This window comes from Rissa tridactyla, chromosome 8 (genome assembly GCF_028500815.1).
Source record: "Rissa tridactyla isolate bRisTri1 chromosome 8, bRisTri1.patW.cur.20221130, whole genome shotgun sequence".
Taxonomy (NCBI): Eukaryota; Metazoa; Chordata; class Aves; order Charadriiformes; family Laridae; genus Rissa; species Rissa tridactyla.
In genome coordinates, this window is record NC_071473.1 from 7,212,273 (window position 1) to 7,238,484 (window position 26,212).

A 26,212-nucleotide genomic window follows, 5' to 3' on the forward strand; every position below is an offset into this window, starting at 1 on the left:
CGGGATGGGGAGGGAGCAGGAGGCTCCCCGGCCCCTCCTGCCCCTCCCCGGCTGAATGGGGAGCTCTGTTTCCCAATACAGCTCTTCCTTATCTGATCCGCACCCTGGCTCCCTGGGATGCTCAATGGGGAGATTTTGTCCAAAGAAACGGGTCGAACAATGCAGAGAAGCGCACGGGGCGAAAGTGGTGTCAGATGCTGGGCATCGGTTCGAGGAGGAGCTGGGGCGAGAGCAGTCTGCTGGCAGGAGCGATAAAGGAGCCCTTGTTCCCCGGGGTGGGGACAGAGCCAGGGCCACTGCCACACCGGGGGGTGCGGGGGCGGGGGGTGCTCGAGCCCCTGCCTCGGCTCTGCAGCCCTCGCGGCCGTCTCGATGCGTTCGTCAGCGATCAAGAGATCAAGAATGGGGTCTGCCTGGCCGGTGACAGGGCAGTACGTGACAAAGTGCTCTGGTTAATTCTGTTGTTTGCAGGATAAGAGGAAATAATAATTGCGCTCTTTAATCAAACTGCTTTGACCTCAAGCTGACAATTTCCATGTCTTACCGCTGATCCTAAGCACCTCAGCGTTTTAGCCAATGAGTGTATTTTAAGAGCTATTTAAGAGCACCTTTCAGAATTAAGGAAATACAAAAATATTTCCAGACGTGCCAAATTTTGAAATTACTTTTTTAAGCGCAGTTCCACTTTAATATTGCTTGTGATTTGAAGCTTGCTTCTCACGTAAATAATTTTAGCATCATTTCTGCTGTGAGCTGACTTTCTTCTGATGACCGTTGCTCAGATCTTACCATACTGTAAACATGAGTCTGTATGATACAGTACTCAAGGATCCCAACACCATAACTGAGGCTTTTGCACCAGCGTGCTCTCAAAATGATGACTTGAGTTTGTTTTTTTTAAAGGCAAAGATGCCGTGATTTGCGTTAGGAATCCCTGCAGCTCGCACTGATGCAGCCCCCAAATCGACCCTTTGGAGATCCCAGCTGTATCCGTACGGGGCGCAGGGAGGCGATGGCTTTGGAGCTGTGCAACTAGCTGCCCTGGGTTTCTGCAGTTGCCAGCCGCCTTTGGCACCGTGCCGCCGCTCTTGCTTCACTGGATTTTGGGTTACAGAGTGATGTGCATCCACATCATTGTCTTCTGCTGGAGACACGCACAGAGTGAGGGCTTTGCCCCGAGTGGCGTTCATGCTCGACATAATTCAGTTATTAATCCTCTCACAATTAACACATCTGTTAGCCTGGGACAGATGAGACATGGTAATGCCTTTAGCAATGACTTGATCTTGGTGACTGGCAGCTTGTCTGCATAAAATTTGCCATTGTGTGGAATACTGTTGGTGTGAATTGTTGGAAGTGAGAAAAAAAAAAAAAAAAAAAAAGCCGTGGTCTCTGGGGAGCGGGTTGTTTGCCGCACGCTGTTGTGACGCCAACAAGATGCTGATTTCGGCACTGAGCGTTGGGTTGGTTTTTAAGGTTTCTGATTAAACAGCTTAACAGTCAAAAAATTTTGATTTAATTACTTAACAGTCAAAAAAATGGGAGCGCGCTGAATCTAGCGCTCATAGAAGGAAGTTACTTCGTCCCCTTCCTGGAAGGTGTTTTCTTCTAATGAAAGCAGGGTGAAATGAAATGGAGACCTTATTGTGGCCTGTCAGTGCTTAAAGGGGGCTTATAAGATAGATGAGGATGAACTTTTTAGCAGGGCCTGTTGCGATAGGACAAGGGGTAATAGTTTTAAACTAAAAGAGGGTAGATTTAGATGAGATATAAGGAAGAAATTTTTTACAGTGAGGGTGGTGAAGCACTGGCCCGGGTTGCCCAGAGAGGTGGGAGATGCCCCATCCCTGGAAACATTCCAGGTCAGGTTGGATGGGGCTCTGAGCAACCTGATCTAACTGGAGATGTCCCTGCTCATTGCAGGGGGGTTGGACTAGATGGCCTTTAAAGGTCTCTTCCAACCCAAACTATTTTATGATTCTATGAAGATGGAGGAACTGGAAAGAATTTGGTTCACAAAGGGCACAAGGGGGATGGACAGGCTTTTGTGTGGGCTCAGAAGCAGCACAGGACAAAGTCAAGAGACAAGACACGCTGAGCTGGTGGGGTGGGCAAGGGAGCAAACAGGCTCAGGATGGCCAGGTGGGCGATGCCGAGGGCTGCTTGCCTGGGACCTGAGGCCAACAATCCCAGCTGAGTGTATTTACCGCGTATTTTCTTTATGTGGTCTCTAGGTGTGGTACCTCAGCCCATGACAAATGGATCCGCACAGACTCAGGTGAGTACTTGCCTGCTTGAGGATGGCCGGGGGGGCTGGGCAGCATCCCGGGTTAGCTCAGTTTAGGGGAACATGTTGGAGTGACCAAGAGGGACCAGGGGTGAGAGGCCAGACTCCCGGCAAGCCGGTTTTCCTTGGCTCCGACCTGTGACACTGAGCCTGTCAGGATGACTTGCCAGCCTGCAGAGCAGAGAGGGATGCTCATAATGTCCCCAGGGCTCATTTAGCTCTGCTTAACTGCTGCGGGCTGATTTTAATTGCTTCCTGCTGCAGCTTTAATTTAGGCGTTGAACAAGGCTGGTTTCAGCCCCGTTTTACTCAGTGATCCCGGTGACAGAGGGACGAGGTGTGCGGTTGCCCGGTGCTGGCAGGACGGGGACCACGCTCTGCCCGGCGTGGGGGATGCGGGAGAGCAGGGAGCAAATCCCAGGGAGCTCCCGGGTGTGCACACAAGAGTGTGTGTGTGTGTACACATGTGCGTGCAAGGGTCCCTTCGGCAGGACCCTCCCCTCCGGGCTCTGTTCCCGTCCCTGCACAAGCCAGGCGTTGCTCTCAGCCTGGCAGGGTGACTGGGATGTCTGTCCCCACCGGGCTGGAGCATTTTTCTGCCTAGCTTTTTATTTTCTTTCTAATTCTGTCTTTGGGCAAACTGGACTAACGTTTTAATTTCCACCAGCTGAATGGAGGATCCACATCTTCATCTCACAGTGACCTTCAAAGTCCTGGGAAGGAATCGGAGGTAAAAGCCCCAAATATCCAACCCCCCCTTTTACATACTATTATAGGTACACACTTGCCTTACGATACTGTGTATACTGTGTAACAATGCTTTCCACTGCATTTTCAGTTTTGTCTCGTGGACTTGGGTACGCTTGTATCCATCCAGCAAGCGAAATCCAGAGTTTCCATCCATTCCTTGCACTGGGTATGTGCACGAAATGGAGATGGAGCTGTCAGCAGCTGCTGGTTCCAGCGTGGAGGTGGCCACGTTGCTGGGATGGATCAATAATTCCTTCAGCTGGCTGGTCGAGGGCTTGGGACCCTCAGGGTGACGTGTGCGGTGGCAGCATGAGCCGCTGTCACAGCGGTGTTCTTTCTCCTCTTTGTCCAGGGGACAGAAAAACTCATGGGGGTCGTGTGGCCTCTGCCATCAGCAACAGGTGTCCCCTATTAATGGATGAGTTTTGTGAGGGTGCAGATGGCATGCTCCATCCTGGCTCTGGGAGGACTCACGTGTGCTCGTCCCTTCGGGCATCGTGACCTCAGGGAGATGGCACTGCCCCAAACCGAGCAGAGGAGAACGTCAAGGGGTAACGGCAGCAAGTTAATTGGCGCCTCGTTGGGCAGTGACTTGAATAATTTGAAAGGAGGTGTAAGATGAAAGGATGTCTACAAGAGTTTTGGATCTTAAGTGTAATTATACTGAGGAGCTGCGAGGCTGGGAAGCCGGGAGGGCAGGAGGAGCAGAGCTGCGAGGTACAAGTGCTGCTAACAGGAACAAGGCAGGCTAAAATTTGAAAGAAAAAAAAACAAAACAAGCCAGATTGCTTTTAGCTTGGAGCACAGTGAATTTATCAGAGCGTTTATAGCAGATGCTCGAGATGGGAGGAGCGTGCATTTGGTGATCCGCGGGGCTGGGGCTGTTTCTCTGGTGCAGCCTGGCAGCAAAGGGCCAGAGCAGAGGCGGACCTCGCTGTGCAAGGTGAATCAGCCACCAAAAGGAAACACCAACGCATAGATTGGTATTATCTCGGTGTTGTTAATATAGCCGGTATTATCTTTTTCTTAAAATAATAAGTAGGGGATTTCTAAAGTGCTCAAAAAATTATCTTTAGCATGAGGCTCTGCTACAAATAGAGGAATGCCTCCGCGCAGGTGCTCTGTGGGCTCCCAGCTGGTTGTCAGTGCTTGTGCTGTCCCCTGTCCCGAGACGGCTGGGAGTGGGAGTCTGACGGCAGCAAGTGCTCACGCAGCCTCCGCTGCGCACCCAGAGCCTCTAAAACATCTCGAGCGCCAGCTGCGTCCGAGAGCTGTGGCCAAACGCCTGCAGTCTGGCATCTCCGTTTCTCTCTGACCATTAAATAATACATATCCCGATCCAATGGCTGCTGCCTTTGGAAAACCGGGCAGTGTCCTGCTGCCTGAACATTGCGGTTCCTCCCATGGAGTCAACCCGGAATTTTTCAGAGCTGGGAGGGACTTCTAGAGATCATCTTGTCCAACTCCCCTGCTAAAGCAGGATTGCCCAGAGCACATTACTCGGGACTGCATCCAGGCAGGTCTTGAGTCTTGAAAGTCTCCAGAGAAGGGACTCCCCAACCTCCCTGGGCAGCCTGTTCCAGTGCTCGGTCACCCTCACCGTAAAGAAATTTTTTCTCATATTTGATCGGAACTTCCTATGTTCCAGCTTGTGCCTGTTACCCCTCGTCCTGTTACTGGGAACCACTGAAAAGAGTCTGGCTCCATCCTCCTTAAACCCACCCTTTAGGTACTTGTAAACATTAATAAGGTCTCCCCTCAGCCTTCTCTTCTCCAGGCTGAAGAGTCCCAGCTCTCTCAGCCTTTCCTCATAAGGGAGATGCTCCAATCCCTCAGTCATCTTAGTTGCCCTACACTGGACTCTCTCCAGTAGTTCCCCGTCTCTCTTGAACTGGGGAGCCCAGAGCTGGACACAGTATTCCAGTTGTGGCCTCACCAGTGCAGGGCAGAGCGGGAGAATGACCTCCCTTGACCTGCTGGCCACACTCTTCCCTATGCAGCCCAGAATTCCATTGGCCTTCTTGGCGACAAGGGCACATGGCTTGCTCATGGATAATTTACTGTTTACCAAGACCCCCAGATCCTTTTCTTCAGAGCTGCTTTCCAGCAGGTCCACCCCTAACCTATACTGGTGCCTGACATTCTTCCTCCCCAGGTGCAGGACCCTACACTTGTCACCTTTGGGCTGTTTCAGAGATTGCTGTCCCACCTCTGTAGTAGAAACCGGAGTCCCTGAGGAGCGGTGGGGGGTTGCCTGTGGCTCTGCCCCCCAGCTCGTAGCCTGATGAGCTCATTCAGGCCACCGCCCCATTCAGTTTGCGTTCATAAGCAAAGCTGGAGCCATTATCTTGCAGCGCTGGTGGAAGACCTGCCCATGGTTATCAGCAGGGTTTGTGAAATCATTATTTGGGAGTTTCTCCTGTGTGGTAGGGCAGCAGTGTGAGTAGGCAGGCTTTAAAGTGTTTCCTTAGAACCGAAGGTCTTGATTCTGTATGTTTGTCCACTATTGACGCAAGCGTGGTGCTTGCTGAGCACGGCTGCGCAGCTCCAGGGTGCAGCCGCTTCTCCCCGAACTGGTCTCCTCGGGCACCTCCATCCTGCCTGGCACTGAGACCTGGCAAAGCCTCAGGAGAGATGTGATCCATGAAGCCGAAGCTTTAGATTGCACCTGCTATGGAGTGTGCTGCCTCCTAAAACCAGCTCTGGTGAACCAAGTCCTGCCAGGGACGATGCTTCTCAGACCTGTGGGGTTTGAGGGGCCCGGGAGACCCGGTGCTGGGTCCATCCCCAGCAGGGATGCAATGGAATGAAAGCATTTTGACCAGGATGTTAATTGTACCCTGAGGACGTGGTGGCCATCCTTCACCTACTGCAGGAACAAGAGGGTCAGGGCTAGCGGAGGGGGCACCTGGGGCTCCCGGCTTGAGGACACATTGCTGCGGTGTCAGTTACTTTAGAAAAGAAAGTTAATTTTCTTATTATAAAAGTACTTCTTTTAAGCAGATGGAAAGATGAGTTAGTTTGGTTTTTTTTTTTTCCTATACAATTCTCAAAGCAAATACTGCCTTGACTGGCGCGTGACGGTGGCCGTGCGGGGCATGGCCAGCTGGGCACACAGGCAGGATCTGCTGTCCTCCCACGCAGCCCCATCCCTGCCTCGGTCAGCCGTGGCTGCTCTTGGAGCAAACGGGTGCTCGGGTGGGCGAACACAGGGGACCCCTTGCCACAACCCCTCCCTGCGAGCCCCGAGGCTCACCCCGCTTGTTCCCTCATCCCTGCTTTTTGCCTTCACCAGGGGCTTATTTTTCATTTTCCCAGCAGACAAGCGGAGCAGCTTGTTTTCCCTCTGGCAGCAGCTTCTGTATTTCTGCTTTTCCACTTCCAGCCGTGGCAGCCACACATTCTTCAGGCGGGGGGGGAACCAACCACAAAACGCAATGTAGTAATTAACTTCGTGGCCACACGGATGCTGCCGCTGCCAGTGGAACCACAGACACGGCACGGGGGTGGGACTTTGACCTTCTGCTCCAAAAAAAGCCACCCCTGCGCATTTGCTTATCGTGCAGGCTGGAGGAAACGCCTCTCCCAGGGCCGTGCAGGGTGAAACGCTGCAGGACACCATGGCCGTGCTCGCGGCGCTGCGGGGGATGCTGCCAAGGGCTGACATCTTTTTTCCCTTCTCCACGCAGGACGGAGATGCGGAGAAGAAAGACCCGTTTGAGGAGAGCGGGCTGAGCCTGAGCCCAACGGCTGCCGAGGCCAAGGAGAAGGTGCGGGCCAAGCGGGTGAAGAAGAGAGCTCCGCAGATGGACTGGAACAAGAAGCGAGAGATTTTCAGCAATTTCTGAGCCTTGCTGGTGGCTGCCGTCTGCCGTTCTCCTGCCCCTGCCCCAGCTCGGACGTTTCTGAGGTGCCTACGCCCTGTCCTTCAGTGTCCATGTGAGATGCTTTGTGCTGTGCTCTTCACTGGTTGCTTTTACAAGGCGTATTTTAAAGTCCTTTTTTTTTTTATTTTTTATTATTATTATTATTATTATTGTTACTCACCAGCGATTCTCATACGACAAATGTGACCAAAGCTCCTTTTCTTGCTTGCTCTTCAGCCCGGCTCTGGCTGCCCACCATCCCCCGTTCCTATGAGAAAAGACTGGAAGAGTTTAACTCTTGTTTCTTACCTGCATCATTTAGGCTTCTATTACTTTTTTTTTTTTTTTTAATGGGGTGCTTGTTTTGGTTTTGCGGGTGTCCCAGACTGAGCCCCATGGGATGCTCTGTGCCCCTGTGCAAATGTCTGACGGCCTCGTCACCCCCCACCGTGGTGGGGGTCTGCAGGGTGGGGTGTACCTGGCACCCCCTCCCCGGCACCTCGTCTGCAGCGTTAACTACTCACACGATGGGAAAACGGGACAGTGGCTGTAAATCGCTCTTGTTGGCTTTGCTATTGAAACGAAGTAGTTTGGTTTGTTGTTTTTGTTTTTGGGTTTTCTTTTTTTTAATGAAGCCCCATATGTTTCCAGTTAGTTTAGGAACATCCCTCTCCACCAGTGACTTCTGCCCTGGCAATAAAAGCCCCATTTTCGTCCCCGACAGCTCTGCAGAGGGGAGAGGGCAGGATTTAAAAACAAAACCCAAACCCAACAGCCCAAATGCCGCAGCCCTCACCATTTGCAGCCGTCGATGCAGCCGGGGAAGGCAGGGAGCGGGGCCAGTCCTGCCCCATGGTGCGAGGAGCCATGCTGCTGGCCCGGCCCCGGCAGCCTCGCAAGAAGACAAGAGCCACAAGATGCTACAAAAACTCTTTGGATGGACTTGGAAGCGAGCACATCCCAGCTTCTGTTTCCAGCAGGGATCTATCTCCAGCTGGGGGCTTGGCGCTGGGGGAGCGGGGCTCAGCCGTGGCTGGGTGCTGGGTTCTGGAGCAGGGTCTGGGTCCCACCTGGTTTGTTACTTCTGGGCTGGCACATGATGCCTCCAGCCCCTGAGCATAACTGAGTCTGTCTCGCCATCGGGAGGGCGTCCTCCGAAGCCGTGGGGTCTCCGTGGGGCTGGCTACGAAGCAAGCAGCGGCGTGATGGAGCGGGCACTCGCTTTGGCTTTCTGTGGTCTCCTCTAAAAAAATCCTGCTCTTGGTATTAGAGCCTCAAAAATATATCTTTAAAATGTCACAAATTAAGCCCCTTTGAGGTCTTTATTACTTGCCTTTGGCTGTAAACGGGGGAAGATGACTAAGCTGAACTAGTGTGCTCTCAGAGGTTACAGACAGAGGTGTTTCACCAGGGCAGGGTACCGGCGGTGACGGGGCTGTCCCCGTCCCTCCTGCCCTCCAGCAGCCCCCCAGGCCCAGCCACGGTGGCTGCCCGGTATTTCAGCTCAAATGCCAAGGCAGCAGCGGGAAGGGACTGGGCACAACAGGACAGTCGAGTACAAACCCCCTTTCCCCAGCTAAAAGCGAATGGCAGCAATCACTGGGACGTCGATGGACCATTTTAAAAACAGGTGGTGATTTTTGCCCAGTGCGCTGCGGATACCGTAACGGGTCTGGGTGTATTTCCTAAGTATTGAGCTAAAAGGTGCCTTATAACATTTACTGCTCTCCTCAGCAGCAGGTCGGGGCTCAGCACGGTGGTGGGTTGGTGCAGGGCAGGGGACCTCAGCAACAGGGACCAGGACATTTGGCTTCACCCCAGGGAGCAGGTGATGCCCGTGGCTGTTAGCTGGCTTGCAGGAGAGCATGGGAAGCCTCAGGGGTGAAGGAGATGAGTTCTCTTTGATGAAAGTTATCTTTTAGGAATGTTGATGGGCTGAACAGGTTGAAAAATGATGACTTTGGAGAGGAACTGGTGCAGGTGTTTGGCTATTGGTGACGAGACTGGCAGCAGGACGATGGCTCAGGATGCGGAGAGCTTTGCTTCCCCTCCAGGACTCTGCCATTAACAAGACACCTCTTCCCTACCCCACTTCAAAGACAATTATCTGCTCTCTTTTTTTTGGCCCCCAAACTATCTGCTTCTATAAATCAGTAATCTTTTGAAGGAGCCCTTCTTTTTCATGGTATGCACGTTGCTTCCCGTGCCTCCATAGCCAAACACCAGGCAGCGCCCCGGTCTGCGCAGGGCAGAGCGTTCCCCATTACACTGACCTAAATGTCACACTCCCCGATGCATGTCAGAGAGCAAAGACCTGTTTGTAAATACCGCATTTCTCATACAGGACTGGACCACTGCAGTTGGCGGGGGAGGGGAAGAACATGTAGTTTTGAATGCAGATCAAAAGAAATCAGGTGTGCAAATCTGTACTGATAAGATTTTAAAATCTTAATCTCTGCTTCACCCATGGAAACTGCTCCTGGTTAAAGCACTTATCGTATTTCAGACATCTTGTAGCTCAGTAGCAATTATTCAGTTCCTGTACATTTAACTTGGAAAAAAAAAAAAATCAATAAAGTATAAGGCTGTCAGCTACATTGTAAAAACATAATGTACACTGTAATGTCAGTAATAAACTTCGTTTTTCCCATGTACCAAGTACTTATTTGCTCGTTCCTCATCTGTTTGGTAGGGAACTTCAGAGCGGAATTACAGCCTTCTTTAGCACATTATAAACTTTGCTTCCTCCCTTGCCTGGTTAAAAGAGTAGCTGAAATTATTCCTTTGAAGCTCTACAATGGTCAGCACTGCCCTTTCTTTGAAGAACAAAACAGAGATGGCGGTGGTGTCCCTTCCGTCAGCTTCTGAGGCGCACACTAGCCCGGCTCCTGTGGCCACTGTAACCCTTGCTGGCACACACTGAACAGAGCGCGATGCTGGCTTGTCTCCTGCACCCCTCTGCCCTGCATTACCCCCTGCTACCAGGACCCGGAGGTCACTTGTCCAGGTGGTGGCCTCTGATCCTGGCTTGTGAGGTCTTCAGTTGTACCTTACCCGTTGCAGTGCCCCTCGTTGCCCGGGCTCGGCAGGCGGCTTGGCAGGTCGCACGCTGCCTGCTCTCAGCTGGCAGGGCTGGTTGCTATGGTCTCACGCTTTGGTGAGATCACCCGACCTCTCCTCCCCCTGCCCTGTGTTGCACAGATGCCAGCAAAACTCACGGGTAGGAAAAAAACCAAAACAACCCACCACCTTTATTAAATGTGTATTCACAAGCAGCAGCAAGTCCCCTAGGACGAAGCATTTCTCTCCAGCTACTCCTGCCGCAGCACAGCCTGCTGCTCCGCCGGGGCATGCTCAGGCATTCACACGGGGGCTGGAGCCTTCAGTACTGACACAGCAGGACTGCTGCGCTTTGAAAGACCCTTTTTCCTCTCGAGAGCTCAGCCATTGCCAGCGGCTGCTCCCTCCCCAGAGATGCTGAGCTGGCTGCAGCAGTCTCCTGTTTCCCTGCAGTCACACAGCCAGCCCCGTGCAAAGCACAGCTTTACCGGGGCTCAGCTCCGGGCTGCTGCTGAGCCGAAGCAGCTTTGTTGCTCTACAAAGATGGGATGATCCCTCACTGTCTCTTAGCAGCTGGGCAAATGTCTTGATTGAGGCACTCATTGCAGCGAGGATGCACGGGCAGGCAGGTCTGCTGGCCAAAGCCCACCAAGAGCCAATTTATCTCCCTCCAGAGATCCCTGCAGTGAGAAGAAAACATGAGCTTTCGGATACAGCTGCTCAGAGGGATTAACGAACAGCACGTGCTTTTAAATGGATCCCTTTCGCCTACTGCCTGTTCTTCTTGGCTTCCCAAGACACCTGGAGGTGGGTCCCAGCCTCCTGCTAAGAACAGCCCTCCTAACCTTTCCTGATCCCTCTGAACTGGCGTGGGGAGCAGAGGACGGACACACAAAGTGCCTGTGGTGATTCTCTTGTGCCAAGGCATGTGCCAGATGTGGAGATGCAAAAGACTACCTGTCAGCTGTCATTTGGTACTGATGATTAAGCACCAGTGATGGCCAGAATCCAACCATGGTCTGATATTGCTGTAGCCGTTAGGCTCAGCAAGGGCCTGTGTAGAAAACCACCTGGCTTGGGTCATGGTAAATTTGTCACAGCAAGAATCAGGCATCAAGAGCTCCAGGTACCTGGCTGCACTAGTGGTGATTGATATATCTGATTGCCAGGAAACAACCAAGTAGCTGAGATGCTGCTGCTGCAGCTCTCTGGGAGAGGTGAAACACCTGCAGACTAGTCCCCCATAAAGAGGAGAGACGCAAAGTGCAGTCACTGAAAATGCTATAAGCAGGATTGTGTGCAGACATGACTCTGGCAGATAGCTCGAGGGGCTTGGTGTGGAGGAAGCAGGCTGGGGTCTCAGGCCTCACCTGGGCAGCCAGTCCTCCAGCGCTACCCGAGTTTCCTCGGGGTGTCTGGTCTCCTTCTTCACCCATTTCAGCCTGTTTGTGATCCTGTGCACGTGGGTGTCCACAGCTAGGAAGGGAGAGCCCAGAGTTTAGGTGGGGGCAGACACACCTGAACGGAGAGAGCACAGCCAAAAGCTGCCTGTCACAGCACACCAGGTACAGCGCCCTGCATGGGCTTCCTCCGCGGGCTGGCAGGAAAAGGCAGATGAAATAGGAGGGGAGGCTCACTCGCAGAACAAACGCGCTGCTTTCTTCCTAGGCCCAGAGCCAACAGCAAGACGGGATGGCTATCTCACACCACGCAGCTAGCGACACGCTCGCACGATCTGACCCAGCCCTCCTTCAAAGGTTTGCATGCTCTGATCTAGCAAGCACAGGGCAGCCTGTCCCAGGTTCTTTTCCTCCCTGTGTTTCAGCTGATGTTACGCAAGTTGCAATCTCTGCCCCTTAGTTTACCCAGATGGAAAACACATTTCATAATACCTACCAACACAAGAAGGTTTGTGAGGCTTAAACGAATGTTTATAAGTGCTTTGAGCTAAAAAGCTCTGAATGCAAAGTATATTATTGTTAGATCAGCAGCGATAAACCTGTCTCTATGGCTAATTGGGCAAAACCCAGGAAATTGCTGTAAACAGGAAGACTAAGCCTTGCCTCCTAAATCAAAACTGAGCACACAATTATTTGGAAAACAGTTGGCTAGTTTGGCTCCCTCTAGACTTCCCTCCCCCACAGCAGGGAGAGAACAACAGACCCCAAGCGCTGTCGAATCGAGCGCAAGAGCCACATTTTGTACCGCTGCTGGTCACCAGTGGGGCTGCGGGAGTCAGCTGCTGCCCGCACTGACCTTGGGCTGCGTGCTCGCCGCAGAGGCAGTCATTCATCAGGTGGCACCATTCCCTGTTTTCCCAGGGCTCCTCCATCAAGCAGTAAATACACTTGGAATATTAATCTGCCCCCAGGGGCCCCCAGGCTGGGCAGCCCGATGGCACCCTGCAGCTGATGGTCCAGCCCCATCTGCCGGCTGCTGCGGGCAGCTCTGCTGCCAGCCACGCTGCCCAAAGGAGCATCATGCAGGCGCGAACCTGCCCTGGGTCTGGCCTGGGCCCATTTCCACGGCAGACTTCCTCCCAGCCCATCACTGCGAAAGCACACAGCTCCACGGGGTACAGCTATGTGCTCTCCTAGGCTCTCTGTTCAATAAACACGGCAAATAAACAGATGTACCTATGGTCACCTATTGCCCAGCTGCAGGAACTAAAACAGAGCAGAAATTCTGGAGCTACAGATTGCCTGCGACCATTTCTTTCTACGACCCACCATGAATTACCGATTTCAAGTGGTAATTTTGACTAAGCCCTGCTTCTGCCCTCTTACGGCTTGCCAAACAAAAATCCCAAATAAGATTTGTTTGAACAGAAGCAACCCTGGAAAAAAATAACCTCAGACTATCCTGCAACTATCCCCAAATCACAAAATTACCCCCCACCTTCCTTTCGCTTGACACCAAAGAGATTTCAAAGCATTATTCTGCTAGCACATCTTTTTGGATGCCTACCCAATTAGGCAATATTTGCACTGTTTACCAGCATCTGAGGGGAGGGAATGACTGCCCTTGGGGATTTCTGCTATCAAATTTGAGGAAAAAGAGTAGCTGGATCCATGTTTAAATCCTATAGCAACTCATCTGCTGTGAGGGGTTGAGGGTCAGATCCTTCACCCACTCAAATACTCTGCAGATGACTAAACTGAAGTGATGCTATCAAGTTCCTGGGGCAGGCAGTTTGCCCAGCTGCAATGCTTCCCCTCTGCCTGGGGAATGGATTGGGCAGGATTTAGGAAAGGAACAGGGAAAACACGGTCCAACCTACCTATCCCAGACACACTGTCCCAGGCAATGTTCATGGCCAAGTGGGCCATTTTGGGCCCAACTCCTGGCAGCTGCACCAGCTCCTCCACAGTTCTTGGTATGTCACCCCCATATTTCTCCTTCAGGATGGCTGTCGTCTGCTTTATGTACTTCACCTTGTTCTGGAAAATCAAGGGGAAAGACAGAAAATCCAAGTTGCCCTCCAATACAGAGAAGCGACAAACAGCTCAGGAAACAAACCATTCCTGAGCGTATGTTACATGTGAGGCCACACAGTGGAGTCTGGGGAGGGGAGACAGAAGTCTTTGACTTCTTGAAAACAAAATGCTGAGACCTGATCAGCTCTAACCTCCCCTGCACACTCCAGGCACTGCAGCAAATGTTGCTGTGAATACAAATTGCTAAAACTGGCGTAAAATACAGCCTTCAGCTTGACTCCAGCGGAAAGATCACCCCAGGGCAGGGCAGCAGGCTGAATACCGGCTGGGGGTGCGTCTCTCAGGAGCAGGGCTGGTTCGCACCCACCTCCTGCCTTCATCACCTGCTTTCAGCTCAATGACTGGCCGTGAGTACAGCCTGCAAAGGACAAGCCTGCACCCGCCCTGCGCTCCTCTCCTGGGCCTCCGAGCTGTCTCAGACAGCTGCATGGGAACAGGGGACGGTGGAGTGGGTTCCTCTACATGCATGTCGGGTGCTGCCGCGATCCTGCACTCACCCTCCAGAATCCTACAGGGTAAATGATCTGCCCAAGCGTCGCATCATCCATCTGCAAAATACTGTCGACTGTGAGGCCATGCTGCCTCAGGCGCAGCATGGCAGCCGATGTCACCTGGTCCTTGGTCTGGCTGGAGAGCATCAGTGACAGCAGAACTTGGTAGCGCATAACCTGGGGAAAAGGAGACAGTGGTGAGACACCCCAAGATCTCTGAGAGGATCCAGCCACCTCTGGGTCTCGGTTCTGCCACCCAGCACCATCTTCAGTCCAATGCACAATATGGACCCACCTTGGTTCAGCCGCATCTGCCTACAACGGACTGGAAGGTTGCAAAAGAAATAATCCATAATCTTTTAATTCTACTGCACAATAAAGAGAGAAAAGAAACACCTTCAATCTAAGCAGTCAGCATGCATAAAAGGGTAGAGAGCAGCTACTCCCTGCTGGGATCTCACATCCATAGATGCCAGTGCTTAGCCGCAAAGGGACAGACAAAGCTTTTCCTGATTCTCAGGAGACCCCACAGGACGTAGAAGTACAAACGCCCAATAAGTTTTCATGCAACATGTTTTTCTGTTCTAAAGCAGCTTTTGAAAATCCTGTCCCTTTCCCACTAGGCTTCAGTAGGAACTGGGTATCTGGCTCCAGTGAGCTCCTTACAAAACTAAATCTAAAGAACTGGGATGACAGAGATTGCGAGATGAAGCACAAAACCCAGAAGTTCCTCTGATGCTGTCATGCAGGGTTTAGTCCAGACGGTTCACCTCCTATTTTTCAATCAATTTTTCCCAGATGCACCAGAATGAGGAGGATGATGCAACTAACCTGGACTGACCCAGGACAATGTGGGATACAATCCTTCCTCCAGCTTTCTCACAAAGTTTACAAAACCACAGGTGTACCAGGCAAAATCTCTGAGTGCATGAAGTATGGTAATCTCCGAGTGCATGGAAATTGTGTGAGGAGCGCTTGTGTGTGCTGAGGGTTACAACATCCACTTTTCCTTGGAAGCAACAACCCTGCTTCCCTAGGGAAGAAAAGATATTTCTGTATCGTGCACCGTGGTCCCCGTGGCCCCACAGCTGCACTCGGTGCCAACCCACATGGCTGCAGAGCATGTGATGCTGTCTGAATCCGGAGTCAAAGTTAACCGCTTTCCCCATGGATCCAAGCCAAAGACACGAGGCCAGCAATAAGGACAGTGTTACATGCGCCGAAGCTGTGCAGCTGTGTCTTCGAGACCCCTCCCTCAGAGCCCAGCAGGTCACTGTGGAGCACACGACTCCCGCTGCTCCGCCGAGCCTGCCTGCGGGATATCTCAGTGTTCCCACACCAGCACCGTGCATGGAGAATGCAGCCCTGTAGCCCTGGGTCCCAGCGCCGCACCACGGCCTCGCTCCGCTTTGTTTTTTGTACTGATGCGAATGGTCCCCTTGGAGGGAGGTGTCATCTGGGGCCTTTGATTGTGTTCCCAGGCTTGGGGAGCACAGTGCCATCCCAGCACGGCCCTTCCTTTCAACCAGTATCCCCTTAAAAGTGGACTGCAAGAGGGGAGGAAGCCAACCCACGCTTATGTGCTGCTCTGAGGAGCACAAAAGCAGCCTGGAAAGTTTTTTCTCGGCTCCCCTCGCCTTTTCTCCGTAACGTTTTTCCTCTGTATTACAGAGCCATCTTGCTGGATACTTTCCTTGGACTCTTACAGAGATTTTTAAGAAAAAAGGGACATGCCTTCATGTTCTGCCAGCCTGCCCCAGAAGACAGCACTGCCAAAATACTCTCTTCGGGTTCTCACTCACAATTCCAAAATCATCCTATTTTTCCCTCAGCTCCTACTCTTGGTTCAGCCTGTTAACTCTTCTGGCAGCAGTTTAAGCAGAGGACAAGGGCCTTTCACAGCTGTGTTTGCTAGCTGGTCTCCAATGTCCAGCATGGGCTGAATGCGAGCAGAGAACATCTCAGAAAACACCCACTGCCCTTTCACAAGGGCTGCCTGAAGCCAACAAGCCCCGTACTGGAGAGGCAGTGGCTGACTCTCCTCCTCTAGCAGGACAAAATGTTTCTCTCATTTGCACACTTCTGCAGCAACCTCTTGTGGGACCAATCCCAGCACAGAGTCCTGACACACCCTGCGTTTATTTTTCTGATCTCGAGATATCCAAAGTGGGACATATCCAGGGGCAACATGAGGATAAGGGAGGCTGGAGGGCTGTGGAAGTGGGGCTGTATTTTCACACGCACGCCTGACAGAGCAGGGCAGCAGGGCATTGTTACCTGTGGAGGTGCGCTGCTGTCGTAACACCTCTCCACTCCCATCTCATCGACGGGAGCATCTCTGCTCCTCCTCATTTCCCTGATGTGCTCCAGTTGCTGCCGCCAGTCCCTTGGCTCCCAGCGTGGTCTCTGGGGCTCAGATGTCCCCTGCTCGGCACCATCCCCCTGCCCAGATTCGTAGGCAATGGCAATGCTCTTTCTCCTCCTGCTGCGCCTCGGGAGGCCGGCTGTGCTATGGACCTGGCTCACTGCAAGGGATGGGAGAGAGATTTTCAGGCCTGAGGCCAGGGGAGAGAAGCCTTCATCTCCCACCAGAGCCCAGCATCAGCTCTGCATATTCGTAACCACCCCGAGGCACCCCGATGAGGGCTGAACTCGTCTTCTCCATAGACCCAACCCAGCAGCAACACCTCACATCCACCCAGCCCTAACCGGGGCCAGAAATGGCTGGGAAGGACCTGGGAAACAGGTGACAACAGCTGGGGACACATGTCGCGCTATGGGGATGTGTGTCCCAAACACACAGGAGGCCGCGGGAGGCCAAGACATGCCCCCAGGCCCTCGCGTAGTGCCACAGGCAAGACAGTCGCCGGGGTGCTGCCACATCCCGGGCTCCGAGGGGGACGTGACAGGGACACCATGCCCCTGTCCCCGGGCTGGGCTGGGCTGGGCTGGGCTGGGCCCTCGCTCCCCCCGCCAGCAGGTCCCCAGGCCCCCCGCCCCGTGCCAAGGCCAGGTCGGGCCGGGGCCGCACGCCACCCGACCAGCCCGGGAAGCACCGATCTCCCCGTACCTCCGGCCGTCGCCCGGGCCCTGCCGAGCCGTCGGGCCGCCGCCCGCCCACCGCCGGCGGAGACGGCCGCACACATGGCGGCCGCCCCGGAAACTACCGGTCCCAGCGTGCCCCGCGGCGTGCGCGGGCGCCGGAAGCGGCGGGACTTCCGGCGGGGGCGGGGCGCGGCGCGGGGGGGGCCGGCGCGGAGCGGGGAGCGGGCCGGGGGCGGCGGGGCCGGGCCGGGGGTCGGCGGGTGAGTGAGTGAGGGGGTGGGGGAGCGCAGGGCCCGCTGCCCGGCCCGGGGTGCGCGGGGGCCTGGCGGGGCCTAGCGGGAGTTGGGGCCTTGCCCCCGGGGTGTGTGTGTGTGGGGCTGCCGGCAGCCCCCGGATGGGGGGTGTCCCCCGGGTGTCTCCTGTCAGGGAGCCGGGGTGTGTTGGGGGGGGGGCCTGTGGCGTGTCCCCCCTTGTGTGTCCTCAAGGGGTTGTGGCATGTCCCGTGGTGGTGGGGGCGGGGGCTGTGGTATGGTCCCGACATTTTTGGGGGGGATCGGGGACACACTATGCCATGTCCTGGGCCGTATGAGGGGCTGTGGTGTGACCCCTGGGGCAGTTGGCTGGGGGCTGTGGTGTGTCCCCCGGGGCGGTGGACTGTAGTGTGTCCCCTGGGGTGGTGGGCTGGGGACTGCGGTGTGTCCCCCGAGGTCGTGGACTGGAGGCTGTGATGTGCCCCCCTAGAGCTGTGATGTGTCCCCCGGGGTGGTGGGCTGTGGTGTGTCCCCTGGTCATGTTGGGCTGGGGGCCGTGGCGTGTCCCCTGGGCTGGGGGCCATGGCATGTCCCCTGGGATGCTAGGACAGGATCTGTGGCCTGTCCCCCGGGAGCACAAGGGATTGCTGTGGCGTGTGCCTGGGATGTGGGGAAGGCTGTGGCATGTCCATGGGGGCCACGGGTCATAAACGGGGCCTGCTGGGTTTGGGCGGGAGCATGTGCACGGTGCTGGGGCTGCAGCAGCTTGCAAGGAGCTGGTGTCCTGCTCTGAGCTGGGTTCTGGGGTCCCCGAGGGGCAGTGGGTTGGCGCTGGATGTGGAGGCAGTTTCTGAAGGTTGTTGCTGTTGTTGTGGTGGTGTTGTAATGGGTGTGCTTGTTCTCGCTTCCCTCTCTCCTTGCCATGGTAGCATTTGGATGTTCCACCGCTTAGATTTGTAAGTCCTTTCTCATGTCTAGCTACTTTCAGCATCTAGTTTAGAGAGCTGTGTGCTTGTCCCTTGCTTTTGGACTGGGAACAAGTACTTCAGCTCACACCCGCCAAAAAGTGTGTGTGTGTGTGTTTATACTTCAGAAATCAGCTCATCGGTTTTAAAATGGTGGTTGCTCTGTGCAGGCTGTGGTGGTGCTGGGCATTTGGAGGTCCCAGAAAATGATAATCCTGAGCTCCCTGTTCCTCGGATAGCTGCAGGATGCAGGTGCTGAAGGCAGGAGCAGCACAGGTTCCTCATGTGTGTGGGCTCCTTGTTGTTTTGTCCTCAGCATTGGGCTTCTCCCATGTTTGAAATGGCTTGAAACGCCAGAGCTGTTTGTAAAAGCCACATTGTGATGGCTGTTACTGGTGTTTTCCTGCTTAAAGTTTCCCCTTTCCGCCTCCCTTAACAGAAATGCTGTTCTGTATTTGCAGGGCCTCAGTGCTGCTTGCTTGTCAGCAATGGCAAAGCCTCAGAGCAAGGATTCTGGACTGAAGGAGAAGTTCAGGAATCTCCTGGGGCTGGGAACATCCCGGGGAAGTTCAAAGTCATCGGAGGGCAAGCAGACGGAGTTTATCATCACTGCGGAAATACTTAAGGTGTGAGAACTGACCGTAGTAAAGATGGGGATAGTGCCTGGATTACCTGAGCTGAGAGGATTAGAAGGAGGGCTTGCTCATTCTCCTTTCTGTTTTGACATTCATTCCCTCTCTGATCATGCTTTTTTACCTTCTCTCTCAATTCATTCTCTAGTGAAATCGACGCAAAACTCACCTACTTTGAAGTTACAGCATTTTAGTTATTCAGTGTTTGAATATTTTTGAGATATTTGATAGGATGATGGTGTCTTATGTCAGGTTACATATGTTGCTTTTTTTTTTTTCTTTATAGTCTGAGCTTGATGAAGTTTATGTGGTGGCAGTTAGCACAAACTAGAAACTGTTTCTATTTTGTGAAAACCTTATGGTTTCGTGAAAATTAAAAAAAAAAAAAAAGTGATTCCAGTAATTGGTACAGCAAGTCTGTAAAGGGAATAGTTGGCACACAGGGAGGAAAACACATAAGATAGAGAAGGAGAGCAGAATCCCTTCCCGTCTGTGCTGGAGCAGCCAAGCTCTTACCTGCTGAAAGGCTGGAGAGCCAGACTTACTGTCCCTCCTTTCTCTGCCCTTCTCCCATGAACTGGGCGTGCGCCACAGCCAGCGAGTTATTAACTTTTCTGAAGAAAATTAGATGTTCTGTCCTGGAGGTGAAAAGCTGCTTGGCTCCAGTTCTGTGAAAGTTTGAGTTTTGACAAATCATTTGCTAATGGAAAAAAAGATTTTGGACAAATTCCTGAAACGCTCTGGTGATGACTAATGGTTAGATCATTTTGGACAAATGTGTAATTCATTTTTCGGTGGTTCATGATCCCCTTTGAGAAATGGCTAAGTGTTTCTAGTAAGATAAACTGTTAGCTTATTTCTACATTTCTTTCCAGGAACTGAGCATAGAATGCGGATTAAGTAATAGGATACGAGCAATCAGTCAAATTTGCGAAGTGGCAAAAACTAAAAAAATCGAAGAGGTAAGTTTCAAAGTGTTCAGTGAATATCTGAAGGATGAACATTTAAGCAAAACAGCTCTTAACCTATGGTAAGAGGCTCCTGTAGTTTAAACCGCCTTTTAAAATTGCTAATCCCAGAAGCTGTTTTGTGCTGTCCAGACCTGTAAAAGGATGGCTCACATGCCAAGGAAATTAGTCTTGTCCAAGCTACCAACAGTGGAGCAGACAGGATGTAGCTGACGGGCTTCCTGAACTGAATGGAAGGAGAACACTGCAAATATTCAGGCCTGTTCAGGACAGTTCACCGGAGATCATGTTAATCCTGTAGAAGATGGGTTTACTAGGTCATTCTGTCTTGTTAATGAGCAACCTCAAATTGGTTTTAAATTCATCTTGTATGTGGGTGAAGGTTTCTGCACAAATGTTCACACTGAAGTAAGTGTGTGAATGAGGAGCTTCAGTTACTGGGGTGCAAGTTGTCACATAGGATGGGATTTGGGGTGTCTCATGTCGTTCACCTGAGCTTGTGACTGGGCAGATGAGAGCGTCCTTCAGAAAAGAGAACTCTGGACATGAAATCCATGGAGATTTTGTTTGTTAACTTGCCATAATTAATGACTGACCTACTGGGTAAAGATCCCAGAAGAAGCTTAGCTACTACTACCTGTCTCCTCCGGTTTTTTTCAGCATGCAGTGGAAGCAATATGGAAAGTGGTAGCTGATATGCTCCAGCCAGAGCGCCCCGCCGAAGCCAGACATGCTGTTCTTCATCTGCTGAAGTCAATTGTTCAAGGACAGGTGAAAACAAACAAACTGTAGAAGAAACACTACACTTAAACTAGGGTTTGTGCGGAGTATGAATGTTTCTTATTTTGGTTGTGCCTAGTAAAAGGGAAGAGGAAGCATTTAAAATTAAGTCTTGGTTTGACCTCATAGCAAAACTTTTCATACAACTTCCAAAAAACTTTTCTGTTTTAGGGCAACGTTCTTGAAAAAGAGGAAATACTTGGGGTTTAGTTCAGCATAGTATAGCAAATTTTATATGGTCTTTGCCCAGACCTATTAGTCCTAGTCTGCAGCTGGTTTTGATGTTTCAGCATGTCAAGCATGCAAGCAGTTCTGTATCAGATACTTTTCTAGGCTGGCCAAGTTAAGCATACTATGAATTCTTCAGATTTCATAATAGGCTGTACAAACGTAAGACTGTATCAGACCAAAGTTCTAGTTTTCAGTATTCTGAACAAATAGGGGTAGATGCTTATGAAAAGAATAGGCATTGATTCTGGTTTGTTGGGTTGTTGTTTTGTAAATGCTATACTGGCAGCGCTGTTAGTTGCAGTTTCCATGGATTTCTTTGTGTATTGGATGCTGTCTGTGTGTTCCTGGACAAAACGCTTCCAGCCCTGAGTGCTGACATAACAGATTCAGAAGACCTGAGCCATTGTCAGTAGCCAGTAGAGGTTGGAGGTATTTTCAGGAGATTTTCATAGGCTGTAGGAAAAGAAAATGATTTCAAGCATAAAGATACAGTTATAGACCTTGATAAGGTCCAGGCCTTAATGTCTTTTTCCATTAGTGACACGTTATTCCTTCCCCTGGCCCCGTCTTTTTCTTTTTTTAAGGGTGAGAGATTAGGGATCCTCAGAGCACATTTTTTTAAGGTTATTAAGGACTATCCCTCCAATGAAGACTTGCATGAACGGCTTGAAGTGTTCAAAGCTCTAACAGAGAATGGACGATACATCACCTACTTAGAAGAAGAGTTAGGTGAGTATTGTCTCTACTCCTCTTCAGTTTGGCGGGAATAAGTCAAGGGACAGGCATGCAGTGATACGAGAAAAAGGTAGTGATAATAATTCTGGGTAGAAAGCATATTATAACAATTTGTTTTCCTTCTTTAGCTGACTTTGTACTACAGTGGATGGATGTTGGTTTGTCTTCTGAGTTCCTTCTGGTTTTAGTGAACCTCGTGAAATTCAATAGCTGCTATCTGGAAGACTATGTAGCTGACATGGTCCAGTAAGTTGGGTTTTTTTTTAGCTCGTACGTGCTTATTCTTGGTAAATTACGGGAGAGAGTTGCAGATCAATAAACAGATAAGTGGAGTCTCTTTCGTCCATTCTGGATTTGTTCCATTCCAGGTCATACCTCACATTTCTGACAAATACTTAATTTTCAGTTCTTATAACGAAGTTCAGATCTGTTTTAGTTCAACTGCATGTGCTTTCCCCATTTCACGTGATGGACCTGATTGCGTTGCTTAGTCTCACAAAGGGTCTCTGTTATTGTATTAGTGTAGGCATACTGAGTTGCAGTTAAGTGCAACTTTAAGCTGGCTTTGTAAAAGAGGTTGTAGTGTTCAGTGTCTCTAAGAGTGTTATCAACAATGCCACAGTAAGGGGAATGATGAGTAAAATAACATGCCGATTTACTTGCCTGCTTTCGCTCTTTGTTATTTGCCTAAAATAATATTAACCAAACAATTATAATTAAATGTTCTTTCCCAACAGCAAGATATGCCTCTTGTGCATTCAGACTTCATCATCTGTGGACATAGAGGTCAGTAATTTGAGTCTCTCTTAGTACTTTAGAGTTCTTTGAAATTTTTTGAAACCGTAACTTTTTACAAACAAAATCAAATCATCAGACTCTCCTCTCAGTTTATTTGCATCTTACAAGAGAGCTAATACAATGTTATGAAGTATTTGTAAGCCATTGGATCTCATACATCAATAATCATTTTATTCTAAAACAGAGCATCGACAAATTTCATAAGTGAATAATTTTTTAACAGTTCTTTTTATAGTTTTCTTTCCATCTTGCAATGATTTAAAAATTTAAATTAAAAAAACACATCCGTATCCCTTGTGACTTCCAGAAGATTTCCTGGTCTGCCAGGATAGGATTTGACCTGCTTTATTTGTAGAGAAGCGTTTAACTGTTTTGTCTTTCTCTTTCCCAAAGATTTCCTTGCAAGTCCTAGATGCAGTTGTTTGCTATAACTGTCTGCCATCAGAGAACCTGCCAGTATTTATCATCACTTTGTGCCGTACCATCAATGTGAAGGAGCTCTGCGAGCCGTGCTGGAAGGTCAGAACTTGTAGTTTTGTTTTGAATGAGGTCACTGTTTTGGCCTCAGAGATGAAGTGTCAGATGTCCCTGTGCACATCTGCCATAAATTTCAGTTTGGTTTTAAAAGTAAATTAAATTTCAAGTATTAAGGGATCAGCACATTGTTAGTGTAAGTCTTGTCATGTCCATGGAATTTACCCGTAGTTTCCTTTCAGCTGATGTGACAGGCTTCTGTTGTGGCACAGAAACAGCTTGGACACATTTAGTTACCATAAGCAGGCATGATCGGCCAGCTAACTGCATATTTAGGCTAATGAGTGTTTTAACAATTGTATATTTAAGTGTTCTCTTTGAATTTGCAGCTTATGCGCAACCTTTTGGGAACTCATTTGGGACATAGTGCCATCTACAACATGTGCAGGATCATGGAAGACAGGTAAATAAGATGTATCTAAAAAACCCAAGGGATTCAGTAGAGATCCTGTTGCGATAGATAGGGAGTCACTGACCTCATTAGAACAAACTGAAGGTTCTTATGCTTAGAAGTCAATTCCCTTCCTAGTCATGCTGCTGAAGTGCTCATTTTTTGGCTTTTCTGAACTTAATTTTCCTTTCTTTAAAGTTGTACTACATGTTTCTGCTTTTAATGTTTGTAAATTGCTGGGCAAAACTCTGATGTGTAACAGCTGGGAATTGCTGTTGTGACAGCATATATTCCTATTCACTCTTGTATGCTAAAATAACTGCAGCATGGTCTAAGACTTTCCTTCCATCTGTTCTTAGAGCTTACATGGCGGATGCAGCGCTGCTGAGAGGAGCTGTGTTCTTTGTTGGGATGGCTCTGTGGGGTGCTCATCGCCTCAATTCACTCAAGAATTCCCCAACTTCAGTGTTGCCTTCGTTCCTCAAGGTATGATGGGATGGTGGAAGAACTTTTATTCAGGTATACATCTGGACCTGCGCAAATTTAGAACAAAAACGTGGTCCCCTATACCACATGTATGCCTGAAAGATGAGAGACAGCAATTGGGTATGGGGTGGAGCATGGGGAAACAGTAAAACAACAGAGGATTTAAGTTTGAAACTGAGGCCTCCTTCTGGAATATCTGTGTTGGTCAGAAAAGCAAAGTCTGAATTCTTTTTATCAAATACCTACATTGTGGGTTCTACAGCTTGAAAAATAAAAATAAAGCAAAAACTTTCACTCTTTCTAGTGTGTGGTACAAAAACTCAGGGACTGTGTCTTCAGGGACAGCCTCAGAGCTCTCTCAAAATTTTCTCCTCGAAGTGCATCAAGCAGGAATTACCAGCTTTAACCTCATGTGTCTGCTCTGTTAGATGGGACTGTATTTGACATCTGATCTACAGCTGTTTGCAAGAGTGTGTAACTGCACTTTGTAAAATGGCTCTTTGCTTTGCCCTTTGTGTGCATAGACTTGAATATATATTTATCTCAGACCTTCAGGCTAAGTCCCTAATTAGTAAGGCGTGTTTCATTTGAATTTAAGAGGGTTTATGATCACCGCTTTCCAACTGTTAACTGACTGAAATGCTTTCTCTTCCAGGCCATGACGTGTCCCAATGCGGTTGTGTCTTATGAGATAGTTCTGTCCATAACACGTCTAATAAAGAAGTATGGGAAGGAGCTGCAAGCTGTAACGTGGGATATCCTTTTGGACATCATGGAGCGATTACTGCAACAGCTGCAGGTAAGTGTTGAGCCTGTTTTGATGTGCTTTCAATCAAAACACCTTGCCATAAATATTTGTGCAAATTGATCTCCTTTTTGTACACTCTAGTGAACTTTGAAGCTGAATGAAGGTTTAGCCTAATTCTCAGTACTGTGCTTCTCAGCCGAGTTTTCTGTTTGTATTTAAAAGTTCACACTTTCTGATAAGATAGAAGTCGTCTAGGAATGTTTGTGTCTCTGTTTCAGAGTCTGGAGAGCCAAGAACTTAAGTCCATTGTACATGATCTTTTGACTACAGTAGAAGAACTCTGTGACCAGAATGAATTCCATGGCTCTGAAGAGAGATTTTTTGAGCTGGTGGAAAGATGTGCTGATCAGAGACCAGTAAGATTTTACTTATTATTGTCTTCCTTAGTTGCCAGTTTAATCCATTTTGTTACTCAGTACAGTTGGAAGTTGAGAGTCCTAAAATAGCAAGTGGTCAGAAAATCACAGCAAGGACTTATATGAGCCTTTTTCTCAGGGTGGGGGGTGGGGGAATGGATATATTGTATTTGCTTATACACTAAAAAATAATTCTTGATCTTTCCATTAAAGGAATCTTCTGTATTAAACTTGATAACATACAGAGCTCAATCCATTCATCCCGCCAAAGATGGCTGGATTCACAACCTGCAGATGTTAATGGAGAGATTCTTCAGGTATGAAATCATTACTTTGTGAATACAAGTCACTTCCAAATGTTTCATGCCATGTTTTCATGTTAGGTGATTCTGTTTTCTGAAGTTTTAATGTTAGTAAATGACTGCTAAGTATGGTAGTTCCAGGGCACAGTACATAAAAGGATTTTGTTTAACAGAAGAAAAACTTTCCATTGGGTTATTTATGCTTCTTTGGTTTTTTTTCGTTATTTATTTCCATTGGATGGTGCTATTCCAGTTAGCTTAGGCAGTTGTGTGTTCCACCCCACAGCACTTTGTAATTCTGACGCCAAACAAGACTTTCTTGTTAACCATCAGGATTGCATATGATTATCCAGTATTAAAGTAGTTTGGTTTTGAATTGGTACTCCTAGAAGTATTCGTGTGCTCTAAAATATCAATGTACAGCAATAACAAACTTCTTTCTCATCTCTGAAATGCTGCCAAAGAGCAGCTCTTCCTCAGTGCCATATGTTTGGTTTTAAATTTGCTTACCAGAGCACTTGCTCTTCTGACATGTGCTTTCTAGTTTGGATTGGAACTGGGAAACCTGCAGTCACAGGTCTCCAGAATTAGTAAAAGCTGAATTGGGATTCCAGTTTCCAATTGTTCTTGAATCTGATTTTGCATGTAGAGTCATTAACTGAAGGCCCTCTAACTGTTATTGTTCTAATTCTTAAGAAATGTCTTAATTTACTTTAGTTTTACTTTCCTTTTCTCCTCTCCCCCCTTCCCTAAATATCAGCAACTGTATTTTATTCATCTTGAATTTGCTCTTCCCATTTTAGGAACGAAAGTCGTAGTGCTGTTCGTATTAAAGTTCTGGATGTCTTGTCCTTTGTCCTGAGTATTAACAGACAGTTCTATGAGGTTTGTGTTTATCTGTTTTTGATGATCACGTGTGAGATCTTAAGTGGGTGGGAGAGTCTTTGGTGAGGCATGTTTTATGGTGTGCTTCAGGTCA

The 26,212-nt window shown here is 49.7% G+C and overlaps 3 protein-coding genes across 14 annotated transcripts in view; 2 read left to right on the top strand and 1 right to left on the bottom strand.

The window, feature by feature from the left end:
- The window catches only part of NHERF2 (NHERF family PDZ scaffold protein 2), a 42,047-nt gene extending 32,567 nt beyond the window's left edge, over positions 1 to 9,480 (top strand). Inside the window, exons 5-8 of one of the 3 annotated variants that reach the window (XR_008467987.1) lie at positions 2,235 to 2,278; positions 2,955 to 3,017; positions 6,727 to 6,947; positions 7,555 to 9,480. Coding sequence is in view for 2 of the 3 variants with exons in the window: in XM_054211164.1 (XP_054067139.1) it covers positions 2,235 to 2,278; positions 2,955 to 3,017; positions 6,727 to 6,885 (266 nt within the window). In the remaining variant the exon portion in view is untranslated. Of the gene's footprint in view, positions 1 to 2,234; positions 2,279 to 2,954; positions 3,018 to 6,726 lie in introns of all 3 variants that reach the window. The other 2 variants (XM_054211164.1, XM_054211165.1) reach the window with 2 other exon arrangements.
- NTHL1 (nth like DNA glycosylase 1) lies at positions 7,263 to 17,131 on the bottom strand. Its single transcript, XM_054211166.1, has 6 exons — positions 17,022 to 17,131; positions 16,229 to 16,476; positions 13,958 to 14,128; positions 13,244 to 13,403; positions 11,334 to 11,439; positions 7,263 to 10,643 (listed from the first exon to the last, which is right to left on the bottom strand). The coding sequence occupies exons 1-6, from the start codon at positions 17,095 to 17,097 to the stop codon at positions 10,520 to 10,522; spliced, it is 885 nt and encodes a 294-aa protein (XP_054067141.1). The 5' UTR covers positions 17,098 to 17,131; the 3' UTR covers positions 7,263 to 10,519.
- A 108-nt stretch (positions 17,132 to 17,239) lies between these two features.
- Positions 17,240 to 26,212, top strand: part of TSC2 (TSC complex subunit 2) — a 34,567-nt gene continuing 25,594 nt past the window's right edge. For 5 of the 10 annotated variants that reach the window (XM_054210495.1, XM_054210489.1, XM_054210496.1 and 2 more), the window contains exons 1-13: positions 18,674 to 18,838; positions 19,720 to 19,806; positions 20,473 to 20,583; positions 21,408 to 21,552; positions 21,687 to 21,804; positions 22,296 to 22,344; positions 22,750 to 22,875; positions 23,220 to 23,293; positions 23,641 to 23,767; positions 24,423 to 24,566; positions 24,794 to 24,931; positions 25,145 to 25,248; positions 26,037 to 26,118. In XM_054210495.1, coding sequence (XP_054066470.1) covers positions 18,701 to 18,838; positions 19,720 to 19,806; positions 20,473 to 20,583; positions 21,408 to 21,552; positions 21,687 to 21,804; positions 22,296 to 22,344; positions 22,750 to 22,875; positions 23,220 to 23,293; positions 23,641 to 23,767; positions 24,423 to 24,566; positions 24,794 to 24,931; positions 25,145 to 25,248; positions 26,037 to 26,118 — 1,443 coding nt within the window. In that variant the 5' untranslated portion in view covers positions 18,674 to 18,700. Of the gene's footprint in view, positions 17,257 to 17,583; positions 18,498 to 18,673; positions 18,839 to 19,719; positions 19,807 to 20,472; positions 20,584 to 21,407; positions 21,553 to 21,686; positions 21,805 to 22,295; positions 22,345 to 22,749; positions 22,876 to 23,219; positions 23,294 to 23,640; positions 23,768 to 24,422; positions 24,567 to 24,793; positions 24,932 to 25,144; positions 25,249 to 26,036; positions 26,119 to 26,212 lie in introns of those variants that run through there. The other 5 variants (XM_054210494.1, XM_054210490.1, XM_054210493.1 and 2 more) reach the window with 5 other exon arrangements.